Here is a 14138-nt window from a genome sequence, read left to right on the forward strand (position 1 = left end):
GCGACCTTGAAGTTTTGTTTTTACCGAGGGCGACTTAGGCTTATAATCTAGTGTTGAAGAGATGCACAAACTAAAATTTATGGTTTATTGCCTTTTTTGGCCAATCGCATACAAACAAATACAGCACACATAACAAACTTTGACGAACTTTCTTATGTCATATGGCGCTTGTAAATTACTCATATCTTATATTCTAAAAGTGATCGAAACGAGCTGGATTCCCAGCTTTTCTTATTTTTGTTTTAAGAATAACTTATGTTCGGTTTATACTTGAAATTTACTATTATTCCAATTGGTAAAGTATTGCTCCACTGAAATACCGTGCTGTGATGTCTGCCCAACGCCACTAAACATGGCTTTAAAATACTCAAAAGGTAAAAACATTGTTTTATCAACAATTTGCTCACCTAAAAACATATATCAGCAATAAAATATTGACAGTATGAGGTATGCCCATCTTAAACAATGATATCAGCAATTCCTAAAATGCGACGAGGAAAATGAGCTGATCAGAAGAACAAAGAAGCAAAAACACGACACAAAGTTTTCCATGTTGCTTTATGATTTATTTTACACTTGAGTTAAATACAATATAAGATATATTAATATACTGCATTCGCAATGTTACTAATTTATTGTCTTTCATCGTTTTCGATGCTGGTTTCTTCTGAGCTACCTTCGTCTTCTCCTTCTTCTATAATCGACAAGTCATCATCCCGGTCTAAATTCAAAATTTTAAATATTTCAATTCGTATATTCAAGTACGAAACAAAGCGGTTTTAACACTTTGATAGTTGTAAACCAACAGTTAAAGCCATTTTCACTATAATATATTACATTATGCAAAATATTCTATAATTTTATCCTAAATAAGAACCCTGTCTTATCTGTCGCCGATCAGCGGAACTAAAACCTACTTCGTTTAATACAAAGAAATGAAACTATAATAGGAATGTATCTTATATACCTTCTGCATTTGACATTGTAGATCTTGAGCCCCAGCCCAAACGACTCGTAACGGATTCTGTTATCGGTTGAACTCTGCCCCAGTCAAACACGTGATAAAAGATTATAGCACAAATACAACCGAGTCCAAGAAATGCTAGAATGACGTAGATTGCCTGGAAATATGGGGCAAATATTATTAATTAAAGAGATACATAATAAACTCAAAATTTTTTTTTGAATATGTACAATTGAAATTATCGAGGAATACACTACTGGTTTTGTACCAAGTTGTCATGAGATGCAAGTAAATTATGTACTAAGAAAATTTACAGAATATGACTCCCGCGCCGCGCATTTTTTCGAGAATATACTTTTTATGTCAAGACTTATTTTAGGGAAGTCTCTTACGCCTTTTTCGTTATATATTTCCACCTACGAACCTAAACAATAGGATTGCAAATAAAACCTGACAATTATATCCGTTTGAAATCCAGTACATTTTGCATTTAATATAATTCAAGATTGCGGAACAAGTCGCCCATTTTGTGGCAATATCAAAGACTATGTGTTACCATTACAAAATGGGATATTGATGTTTAAACATTTTCAGAAGTCGATACGAGATCATTTAAACGAGCTGTATAGTGTATTTGTTATATATATATAATATTTCAATTCAAAATATGTTACGCGTAGGTATTCATTAACAAAACAAATTAATTACCTCTAAATAATATCTTGCATATTCTGTAGAAACGTGAACGTGCGATCTTATTTCTTCATCGGGGAATGTTCCATTTCTTATGGGTTTTATTGGTACTGGAGTATCGCCTGGAGAAGTAAAAAACAATAAGTACAGAAAACTAAACAATTTTCAAACCTAAGGCAAGTTTTAAATGTATTTATTTATCAGATTCAATCGATTACAAGTACAATGTTGAATTGGAAGAGATTTTTGGTAATCTCAATTGAACATTCTCGAGATAATATTCTCCGAAAGTGGTGATTTCAAATGAAGAAAAGAAATTATGCTCGTCGGTGCCTGTTGCAAACTGGATGGTTGGGAGTTTAGATTTGGGACGGGAATAAATTTCTATTAGCTTTCGCGAGGAATCTTACTTTCAAAAACTTACTTGAATTCCACGACACAAATTCAATCTTGAAGCCTTTAAATGCTTGGGAATGATCAGAACGAAAACCGACCGTAACGTTATTTCCTTTAGAAATCCAACCATCGGGTCCGGTTGATCCACAGTAATCTAAAGTTTTGTTGCCTTCCTGGCAATAAAAAAATTATAGCAGAGTGTCAAATGGCTGATTTAACGATGTGGTGCCCAACCGAAGAATATTATCAACCGAATGTAGTTCTATACTTTTATTTAGCATGCAATCATCTGTAAGCATTCATTCATCATGCAAGGCCAGCTCATCGCAAAACTATTCATAGAAGGTTATTTCAATCGCTAACTATTGTCGCAAATGTTGAGAAACTGTATTCCATAACACTGGCCAAAGCTAGATACCTCTAAGCAATGTTTGACAAAATTTGATCAGATTTCCAATATACTGTACTCTGATATGGTTTTTCAATTTCAAATTCAAGTTAGAGACTACTTTTAATTTTTATTTCCTATTCAAAATATCGACCAACAGACGCACTTTTATTTTAATATTTTTTCGGGTTCACAGAACACGAACCAATGAACCATCCATAAATCATGCTTGAAATATAGGAACAGATTGTTTTTACATTTCAAATCATTTTCCCCATTTGGCAATTGTTTGCCGATATCTTCTTTTACTAAAACCGTTTTAATTATATTAAAAACCAAATAAATACATCAATATAGATTTATTGACTAGAATTTGGCTTTCAGCATTCCTGGATTTTGTCGCTTATCTCACTTGGTAATAGAAAAAATTTGGCTCGTCTCATGTCAAATGTGACTGACTAAAATAGTCGTTCAACAATTAAACCAGTTCTTCGCGACTAAGTGCCTGTACTAGAAAATTTCAAGACGATTTATTCCCCTTTCCCTAAATGCGGCCAATTTGATGTGAGGAACCGACATAGTGAGAACGGCTTTATCATTTAAGTAGGACATAGGCTGTCATTATCCCATTAGCTAAGACCCCAACTCATAACAATCAGTCTATATAGACTTGACTATACACGAAAAGCTGACCAATCTACCCACACGGTCATTATATCAAATATGTTTTGACCGACAATTTGAGTTAATTGCTCTTACATAAATTTAATTATCGTTATGTATGTTGGTTTGTTTGACTAGCAAACATGTATATTAGAGTTTCAGATCACGAAGTGCCTGATTAGGATAACTCCAATATACTTTATTTAAAATATTTTTCCCGAGGTATTCCCGCTATTTAAATCACAGACAAAAATCAAAATAAATTCAATTGTTATTTTCTCCTTAAGTGATTGAATTTTGTTTTTCACCAATAAGTCAATAATAACAAAATAAACATGAATTGGACGAATTCAAGTGAGATTAATTATAGCTGTCCAAGCATGTACAAGCAAAAAATCAAAACGTTCTGCGACAGAAGTGAATCTATAAAAATGGTTAGAGTGGCACAATGCCAGGCAAAGTTTAATGGCGGCGAGTACATTAAGATTGTGTTGTTTATTTCTGCTCATGTGTTATGACATTTTTACAATCTGAATGACGTTACTCTTTGAACGACTTGATATCACAATCATGACCTAGATAAACGATATGTTTCGATAGAAACACGAGGTTTTAGGATATGAAAAAGGATGCAACTTGGGCGCAATACGTAAAACCGAACTCGAACCCGTAGATTCGAAGCAGTTACGACAAGACGTTAAATATTTCTGTTCCACAAAATCGTTAAAATCCTTACCGTTATAAAGAATACATCGTGATGACAAGTCGTCGTTAAAATTGAGCTTGGTTCCACATAAAAATCTCGAACCCAAAATACAATTTTCAATCCTTTTGGAACGGTTATAAACCATTTGCATTGTCGAAGGTGGTCGTATGGCCCAGGATATCTCGGTGATCTGATTATACCTGACTCCGCCGTTATATTAAATTCACAATTGGCTGTGAATAGAAAATACAAATTTATTTGAATCAGTTCCAGCAACAAATAGAGCATCTACTAGACTAGAGCGATGTTTCCCAACCCGACCACGAATCATTTTTGAAGCAAAAAAAAACATCGCGAACTCGGAAACTAAGATAATATGAACCAAAGAAATTGCTTTACACTGTAAAATTATTATTGTTTTTCGCTATAGAAAAGTTTGTTGTAGTCAACATGTCAGCGGATTAATCATGTCCTTTGTGGGCTAATTCGAGTCCGCTGCCTCGAGATTGGGAAGCGCTGAAAAATTAAGCGCTATAGGTTGAGGATAGCGGGTTGGACCGAACTATGTTGGAATCGCAGGTCACAGTTCGCCGATACAAAGCATATATCCACCATCTCACATGGGTGTAATATTTTGGATAGACAATGCTGATCCGGAAAGACAACGGGCTTTCCAAATAAAGCAGCTTTTTGCTTATCGGCAATTGCTTGTACGGATACTTGTGTAAAACACCTGAAATAGCATAAGGGGTAATACTGTTCGACTAGTAACAGCACAGTTATATAAGTTCTCGATTTGCCATAGTGTATAGGGTTCTGTTTTTTATCAAGTCTAAAAAAACATCGTGTTTTAAAACAAGAGCTTGTTTTAAATCAAATTTTTCCTGTATTTTTTATTGAAATACCCCTTGCATCGCCGCGAAACTACGCCAAAACGTTGCATTCGTGCAGCTGTACACACAGCCGGAATTATAATTTTTAAAATGTAAGTAAAAATTCCTATTTTGACTTTTACTTCTATTGCGTACATTTATCGCGACTTTTATATCTCCACAAAAGTCATAAGATTTTAACCGGAATGTTTATCCGAGATATCAAAGAGACGTTTTGAGTAAGAAAAATCATGAAAATTAGCTCACAAGCCTACTATAAAATCAATTAGAGGAATGGCAGCCTTCGGCAAAACGAGTGGGTTGCGATAATGATGAATATGCTTACATCGACGGGGGATGAGACACGCTAGCGTGGCCTACGTTAATTGTAAGAGTCCTCTGATGCACAGCCGCCTCCATTAATCTGTTATGACGCCATGATGTGGATTTCGAGTTCATGTATTGACATTTCCTCATAAAATGAAGGCAATATTACGGTTAATACTGTTCGGTTGCTTTATGCTTAGCAAGCTTTGTTTTAAGGTTAGTGATAGAGTTTTTCAAGATTATACACTCAATTCATTTATTCGATCGCATTTCAATTTTCGCAAGGTGGTTCTATCGCAGGGTGGTTTACGTAATGGCGTTACGTTATCGGTTGCGTCTTACTGCGCCAACCACTGATCTACAACCTGAGTAGGTGTGCATGAGCCTCTTTCGTTATTTGTGGCGTTTTGAAGAATTTATTGCAAATAAGAAGCGCTTGGCAAGTTTTTACATCCATTTTTCTTCAACCTATTTAATACAAAAAAATCAAATAGTCCAGCAATTTTGAACAAATCAGGCGAAAAAAAAACTTGATTTAAAACAATTGTTTCTTTCTGTTTGACATTGTTTCTTTAAAACAACGTTTTTTTTTGAACAAATGAGATCCTGTGAGTTGTCACGTTATGAAAATACACAAAATTAACCAGATTGAGTATTTAGCAACATGAGCTAAGTCGATCACGTGACCAACTAGAAAATTGAAAAAAATATATCTTGTGTTAGTTGACTACGTGTTAGTTTATCTTTGTGACAACACTGAACAATAGAAACGAAACAATTCTGTTAACTTGTTATGCAAGTATGATTATCATTCATGCATAAATTGTGTTAATCTTTGAAAACATTGCTAATGGGGGCTTGGTGATTTTGACTCAAACAGGAATGTATAAAAATCAATTCATCTGATGGACGCGGTTTTAAAACGAAACAGAATTCTGAGAAACCTTTTACTAGTCTAGAAAATGTTTATACCGGAAAAGCAAACTGACGTTGGTGAATAATTAAACTAGATAAAAAGTTATACAAAATGAATTTTTATTCATTTCCCCTAGTTTATATAGTCAACGAAAAATACACTTCGACAAGCAATGAATGGCCGCTAACGCCAAAGAGTTACCAGTGAAGAAACTTAGTTACTTGCTGAGGGACTGCATAATGGCAATTATCTATTCTAATTGTACTAAAAATACGTATTTCATACATGCTCTAACAAATGAATGCAAATTGAATAGCGTTTTGTCCTCTGTTTTCAATTTTTGAATAGTTTCTTCCCACAACAATAGATTGTTTTTCGAGAGTAAGCATTACATTTTTTCTCTACTTGCAAAATTGATGATAAAAATCTTTTAATTTTTTGATTTTCATTGAAGAGCCGATATGTTTGGATTGAAAACGTCTAAATTAATGAGTTCTCAATTATAGAGTAAACCACCACGGTACGGAGCAGATAGAGAAATAAACTCGATTTTCAGTTCATTTTCAGCAAATCTAAATTCAACGGTTTTTACGTAACGCTAACTTGTGCTATAGGCCCACGTTGCTATTGCACATTTGTAAGTAGTAAATGATTTATTGTAATAAGTCTTGCATTTTTACCAAATGCCTATAACCAGTTATAAGATACGTGTCGGCTTGCTCTTTCAATGTTGAGAAGAAAGAAAATGGAAATGGATTGCTTACAGACACATGTTGGTCTTTTCCCCACCCATCTTCCCATTGTTCCACATAATCTTGTAGTAGGGATTCCTTTATATCCAAGGACACATTCATACCTAACGACATCGCCAAATCTGAAGTTGGAGCCTGTTCTGCAGAAAATAGTCGTGAATAGAAATAACGGGCACTATCCTGTCATTACACAACCACTAATTATCTTTCTGTTTATTGTGGATTAGGGGAGAATAAGTTGTTTGCAACAAAAGTATTGAACAGCATACGATAAACAGCGGAAGATAGTCTAATATAAACTGAATCGAAGTAAATTAGGGGAAGACAATGACAGGACAGTATTTATTAATAGAGAAAAAATGTTTAACTACAAAAAAATGTAATTTGAATGTAACTTTTATAACAGTATTAATCGCGTTCAGGTAAAAAGACAGCATCCTCAAATGATCGCAGGTGTATGGCCTGTCTAGGCTAAGAGAATATTTTAATCACTTGTGAAATATCACATGATTCAATGGATGGTAACGTTCTTTTTTTTTGTAAAAAAGAAACGTTGCGCACATAGATACAGCATTATTACCGCATTACCGCATAGCGTCACCAATCGGTTCGGATTAAAGTTTGGTCATATTGATACATGACGACATATTAATAACAATTTACAGACACATACCAATTGCTGCTGAAAATTTTTCTTTTGGTGGTGGCCCACAATATTTTTTTACACAATAAACTGGACGATCATCTGACCATTCACCATCGACACATGTTAATATTTTAAACGGAGATTTATCTTCTAATCCTTCGTATCCAGGATCGCAGCAGACGACGACTGTGTCATCGTGTTCGTAGCAGCTTTTCCGCCCGACAATCTGCATAAAAGAATACCGCATAAAGCAGGGGTCGGCAACCTTTTGTCGCTCGCGGGCCAAAATTAAACGTTGCAAGTCATTGGCGGGCCGCACATATTTTTAGAAAGTCAAAAATCGAATGAATGACCGATGAATCACATTTTATCACACAGATCAGAAGTTAAATTTTAAGCAGCGCGACCATTTGAATATTTTTTTGCGCCATTAAATCATTTGCACTTAGCATCAACTTTTCTGCATTTTGTTGCCATTTGTCTAAAGTATATTTAAATTATAGGCTCATTAAACGAGTAATTGTGAATTTTATACTTGTTAGATTATAATATAATTTAGTCTACGCGTAAATTCTTTTGCGAAAAGAATATAATCGACAAAACAGATATAATTTGTTACTATAATTCAGTGAAGCGTCGCGGGCCGGATTATATTGCTCCGCGGGCCGGATGCGGCCCGCAGGCCGTAGGTTGCCGACCCCTGACATAAAGGATTAAAATTAGGATAATAGAAAATAGTTATCCAAATCATTCCCACACGGAAAAATAAAAACATAAAAAAAATCAACATCTTTTAACGAAACAATTTTTAAAGCATGTGGTAATTTGGCGTTAAATCATAATTCAAGTAAGCTGCCAATTTGCAGACTGTAGTTTTGTGATGGAAGAAGATGAGAAAAGTGTACTAGTTATTGTAACAATAATAGAGTGGTGACTCACGTTTCCTTCGTGACGATGAAATAAACCAGCATCGTGAATAATAGATGCAGCCGTGGAAGGTGAAACTAAGAATGAATCTAATCCAGCAAGAGGAGGCCGACAAGGTTTCCAATGTTGTTTGCAAAATAGTTTTTCGTTATCCCCATTGATTTGGCTATTATTTAATTTTATGAATCTCCAACCAGTGCAAATACTTGGGTCATAAAATGGTGCAACCGTAATTTTAGTATCATCAACATGTATACGATATTTTTTTCCTAATAATGAAGATGTTAAACTTGTACATCCGCTAGTACGATTACATTCCCATTTCTGTGTTATGCTAGAATCATTACACTGTTGGAGGACGATGTCACCTGAAGATAAAAAATGGAGGATTTTTGGCGGCATTCATATTTTACATTCACACTATCGAAAACTGTGTAAATAGAAAATAATATCCAATACAGGCGCTGTTGACAAATAAATACGACAGTTACGCGCTGAAATCCGAGATAAAGCATAAAGACTGACTGCAAGGCCTTTCAGGGATATGCTTAGATGTTGCATTCATCAATAGCATCACATTCCAATGAAATGGCACACGTTGAATCAAATACATTAAAATGGGCATTTCCGTGGGGTGTTTAAATATACTGAACTCTTAACAAAAGAACCAGATACTTGGGCAGACTAAACAGCTAGGTGTGATCATTTGAAAACATTTACTATGAGCATTTTTATCCTATATTCACATGGGGTTCCGACGCAAGCCATATGTCAGTAAGGTATAATACGGTTACCTCGAACGTGTTAGCAACTCCAATCGTTAGTAATTAGTTTAAAATTATAAATAGTTGGGCGTAAAAATAGGCACTCTCAGGCCTAACGTGATCTAAATAAAAGTACCAGAGCTCGTGCTGCCTTTTTTCCGCCAGGTTACATTACTCAAAATGAGGCATATCGTTATGAATGTGAGTACCAAACCTGCATTCCCGGATTCACCATTCTTCCAGTCCAAACATTCAATCGAAAATGCATTGATCAAGGTGTTATTGTCTTTTCTATACCATAATTGTTTGGAATCAGAGAAATTACATCTTTGAAGGGTCAGGACTGAACTTTGCTGCGACGCAACGAGACATTTCCATTCGGACTGGGAAGCGGGGTTTCCGTCCATACTAACTATGGCATAACTATGAGTCGAAACATCTTCGGTCGCCTTTGAGTTGCACACTTTGATGTGGTCCTCTTCTGCTGACAACACATAGTAAATGATTATCCATGCATAGAAGAGGCAGGTACAAAGAAACATTTCACAACATGACTGACCGGCGTCAAGCAAACTTTGTCCTGATTTTATAGACAGATAGATGCATTGGGAAAAATTATTTTATGATGTCATAAGTGAAATTTTCAAAACATTTGTCGAAAGCTGGTGGCAAATCTTACTAGCATTTTTGATGTAACTGGCTAGGTTTTGTAGGTCGTTTCCGTGATAAATTAATCTGAATATTATGCAATGTCGTGATGGTTTTTTATCGTTGCTGCTTTTTAACCGTGATAAGCATCTTGAAAATTGCAAGTTGTCAAACTCGTGATTACCCGGAAAAAATTTTCATCGATTCAGTTACGCCAAACTCGCTAGACATCACAGCACTTCCGAATGGGTTTACAAGTGCTGTAAACCATGATACAGAAGAATTAAAAGAAAATGATGAACTTCCTGATAAAACTTCAGATTATCTAAGTAAGAACACCGGTACTGTACCACAGTAAAGTCGCTTTGTTGTGGCTTGCATATATGTAACGTTAACATTAAGTATATCGAGCACCAGAAATATGAATTTTCTTGCTAATACCCGTGGCAATTAATCTACATTCGACGAATTTATCCAGGCGCCTTTTACGTAGAATGATTGTTAAACGCTATTGATAACACAAGAAATATGAATTCCTTGATAAAACCTGTAACAATCGCTATATATATGCGCTTTTTACATTGAATGATTAGAACTGAGGACAAGAATGTATGAGATGATGCCTGGACTCCCCGCCGCTGCAGGGTGATCCAAGCAACAGCATGTTGGTTACAGCTTCCTCGACCATCCAAATCCACGCATCTTGACACCTAATTTTAGTCACGAAACACCTGACAACAAGTTGATTGTTTACAGGGAAAAAATGCACTGGACAAATTGATCTGAATTCCAAGTCAGGAGAAATCTTCACACCAAATTATCCGGATCCATATCCAAGTAATACTACATGTATATGGACGATACATGCACCTGAAGATCATCATATCTACATATATTTCCATCATTTCGATCTTGAGTCGGGTTTAGTCAACACTCCGGTATGACTTTTATCGTATACATGTATTTTTCAAGTAAGTCGATCATATCCAGGTCACTAGGACTTAAAAACCACTTCAAGATAACTGCTGGGAAAATTTGGAGGAAGGAATGTTCACCTTAAAAAGGGGTTTGACATTAAGTCTCCACTGGCCAGTGCAACACGACAGAGTGGGGAAAATTATTAGAAACAAGTCGACAGGCAATATTAAAATATCTATTATAATTTTCTAACAAAAATTGATAATAATTAGGTGAATATTTTAGACCTTTCGGAGAGGATTTTGAATGTACCATAGACCGCTGCAAAATTACATAGTAATCGAAAAATACTCGTAGTAAAAATAGTCCTAAATTGCTTTCCAGTATGGCCGTTTCGGATCTCCAGAATGCCATTTTGATCTTCTTTATATTCACGAGGAACTGAGCAAACTTGCTTCTCAGCATCATTCAATCCTACAAATCAATAATCTCTCAAGCGATGATGATTCTACTTCAGAAACACCTCCCGAAAAGATAGTTTGGGGCGTATTCTGTGGAAAGCATACTCCACCACCACGAATCACAGAAACTTCTGGAAGTAAACTTGTATTGATCTTTCATTCGGATGAAACGAAAGAAAAACGTGGATTCTGGGCTACATTCCATACTATAGTAGGCTATGTTGAATATAGACATTTTTGTTGATATAATTTATGATTGAATATAACAACAAAATACCCGACTTACATGATCATTCTGTGTTCTGCCTGATCCACTATCGACAAGAGTGATTTACAGTGAAAATTTGAACAATGTTACTGATCCATATTGTTAAACCTAAATCAATCACAATGAGGTTACATTGGTGAAATTATGGTAACCAATAGTAAGGACATTTTGAGAACCTCCTTCTGAATTATTTAATTTAACAACATCATTTACGTAATTATTATGAAATTCAATTTTTGACTCTTTCCACAGAAAAAGAGTGATCTTCGTAAACTCGTGGGAAAAAATAAAAATACTGAAGATGTGGATTTCTTTGATGATTCAGGCTGGGATGAAATTGACGAATACGAGGAGAATGCAAAACGAGCGTATACTGCGATTGTTCTATTTGTATTTTCTGTTGTCCTCGTCTTGATGATATTGCATTGCTGGCAAGGGTGAGGCTCGTTAAATATGGTGTTATGGTAACGATTTTTTCATCATACTCGTGTTATCAGGCAACTTGCCTAATACATATATATGTAAACAAAAGTGACATGAACATCTTCTTAGACAGTTTTTTTTCGGATTAGAAACGTCATTTAGAAATTAGTGCTATCAATTAATTATTTATTATCTCCGTTCTGTGAGAATCCATAACACTCTTTCTTGCTGTGTATATGCCGATTACAACCCAAAGTTCTGCGTGTTATTAAATTGAAGGTGAAAATTATTTACAAGTCCATGCATCCGAAACAAAGAACTGGCTAACTAATTCCATACCCGACATGGACTGGTAACAGGACGAGAAACCGAGGTTCGCCATACTATTAAGCCGTCTTATCGGTTTTCTATTTCTCGGCAATAAAAATGTAAATTCTATCCTACTTTCCCGTGTCGAAAAATTCGCGTCCATTCGTCTTTTTCTTGTGTAAAAATTGACAGGGTAGGCTATCTGACTTAAATGTCTAAAATATGGTACTTACCTTACTTAAGAAACTTACTTATTTTTTTCCTCCTATATAGAATCAGATTATATTAATGTACATGTTCACAGCTCTCCACTATGCGAAGCCTTGTTTCCATCTATCTGTATGTCTCGGCCAACAGGATCAGGAAGTAATCAGTCAGTATGGATGAATGTTTTTCAGCAAAATGAAAGAGGTATGTGTTTTATTAAGTGCGAATACTTGAGGTATATGGCGTCTTATTTATTTCAACTTGTGAGACTAGTGATTATTGCTTTACATGATGGGTGCATTACATATTTAGTCATACCATACCAAAGTAAATGGAATTTAGAGACATTTTGTCATAAGCTGACTGACTGTTATTTATTTCTGTGTTCTTATGATACCGTGATTCCCCGAAAATAAGATTGGGTTTTATTTCAATTTTCTTCCGAAAAATATTTTCGGCTTATTTTCGGAGCATATATTTTATTTTCATTTATCAAAAACAAAATTAGAAAGTAGAGAATTAAGAGATTTTCAAATATACAAAATAAGGAAACCAATATCCATTTACTTATAAGTAACACGTTTTTATTCAAAATAACTGCAAAACATAGATTACCAATCATTTATAACGTGTAGGAGAGATTTCTTCGACTAGGTCAAATTTTTCGCGTTATTGACTAGGTCTTATTTTAAGGGGAGGGCTTATATTAAAATCATTTTTAGAATTAAGACTAGGTCTTATTTTCAGGGAAGATCCTTTTTCCTGGGGAACACGGTAGCACTGATTTTACGAACTGTAATGTATTTTCCTGCAAATTTTATTCGTGTCCTGAACAAATCTATAAAAATCGCTTACTATAGGATATAAATATATCTGCGTCGATGCTAGTCATGACTTTCATTTCTTTGCATTATGATATTTGCAGCAAATGGTGATAGCACTAATCACAGCTTACCAAGTATACCGAGTCCACCACCTGCCTATGGTGAAATTGTAAAAACAGAAGAAGATTGGCAACGAGCTCTCCAGAGAATCGGTATGAGATGAGTTAGAGTGTTAGACCGTAGTAGTATATATTTACGGTTAGACAGTAAGGGAAGGAGATTTTTTGAACAAGATGTATGTTTGTTGCATCACACAAAAACATTCCGATGGGGTTTTAGAATTGGAATGTGAAAGTCTAAATTTCAGATGCTTTAAAGAAGGTTTCAAAATTTAACGAGAACAAAATAAGCACTAACATTGTCGTTGTCAAAATTTCAACTCATAATCGGGGCCGGGTATTTAAATGTAATAAAGGTATTTTTTGAATCTCAAAAATACGAATTGCTATGTAGAATGATGTATTAATCAACAATCAGAAATTGCGCCAATTCAAAATTATCATACTGTTTCTGTTTAAGTACTTTTATTTCGATATACACAGGAGAAACCGAAGAATCTATCGAACGACATCGTTCACACCCTGATAATATCCAAGTGGAATATGATATAATGGGTAATGATCAGCAGAATGGACCAAGCTATGTAACGTCGTCTACAGGTTCTAGTATCTTCTCCACTCAGTCATCTCCAGGACCGATGTACGACCCAAGGGGTGGTGTTGTGGATAACCTGCTACCGTTATTTGACGCAGTAGCTACTATAGATGAGGGACCTATTGGTCTCCAAACCAGAACATCACTCTCAAATGACGAGATCGAGAGTAGGTATATTCCCGAACAATCGAGTCAGACAGATGAAAATCCTGATCCGTCCAACTTGGAGAGAAATTCAAGACCTCCGTTTTGTAGTCCGTTAACCTAGTTTTGATAAGAAAAATAAAGACCCAAATAAATAAACGTAGTGTAGTGTTTGGTGAATTTACTTTATGCACTGAATGGGGTTTCA

At 35.2% G+C, this 14138-nt stretch overlaps 2 protein-coding genes across 2 annotated transcripts; one reads left to right on the top strand and one right to left on the bottom strand.

Moving 5' to 3' along the window:
* Nucleotides 1–550: 550 nt before the first annotated feature.
* LOC120347615 (uncharacterized) lies at nucleotides 551–9589 on the bottom strand. Its single transcript, XM_039417662.2, has 9 exons — nucleotides 9229–9589; nucleotides 8263–8618; nucleotides 7351–7549; nucleotides 6690–6812; nucleotides 3841–4043; nucleotides 2082–2226; nucleotides 1673–1779; nucleotides 968–1121; nucleotides 551–721 (listed from the first exon to the last, which is right to left on the bottom strand). Exons 1-9 carry the CDS (start codon nucleotides 9554–9556, stop codon nucleotides 633–635), a joined length of 1704 nt encoding a protein of 567 aa, XP_039273596.2. The 5' UTR covers nucleotides 9557–9589; the 3' UTR covers nucleotides 551–632.
* A 92-nt stretch (nucleotides 9590–9681) lies between these two features.
* Nucleotides 9682–14102, top strand: LOC120347522 (uncharacterized). The gene is made up of 7 exons (XM_039417539.2): nucleotides 9682–9991; nucleotides 10419–10600; nucleotides 10965–11252; nucleotides 11562–11746; nucleotides 12346–12452; nucleotides 13174–13284; nucleotides 13675–14102. The coding sequence occupies exons 1-7, from the start codon at nucleotides 9772–9774 to the stop codon at nucleotides 14052–14054; spliced, it is 1473 nt and encodes a 490-aa protein (XP_039273473.2). The 5' UTR covers nucleotides 9682–9771; the 3' UTR covers nucleotides 14055–14102.
* Nucleotides 14103–14138: the final 36 nt, after the last annotated feature.

This window comes from Styela clava, chromosome 11 (genome assembly GCF_964204865.1).
Source record: "Styela clava chromosome 11, kaStyClav1.hap1.2, whole genome shotgun sequence".
Taxonomy (NCBI): Eukaryota; Metazoa; Chordata; class Ascidiacea; order Stolidobranchia; family Styelidae; genus Styela; species Styela clava.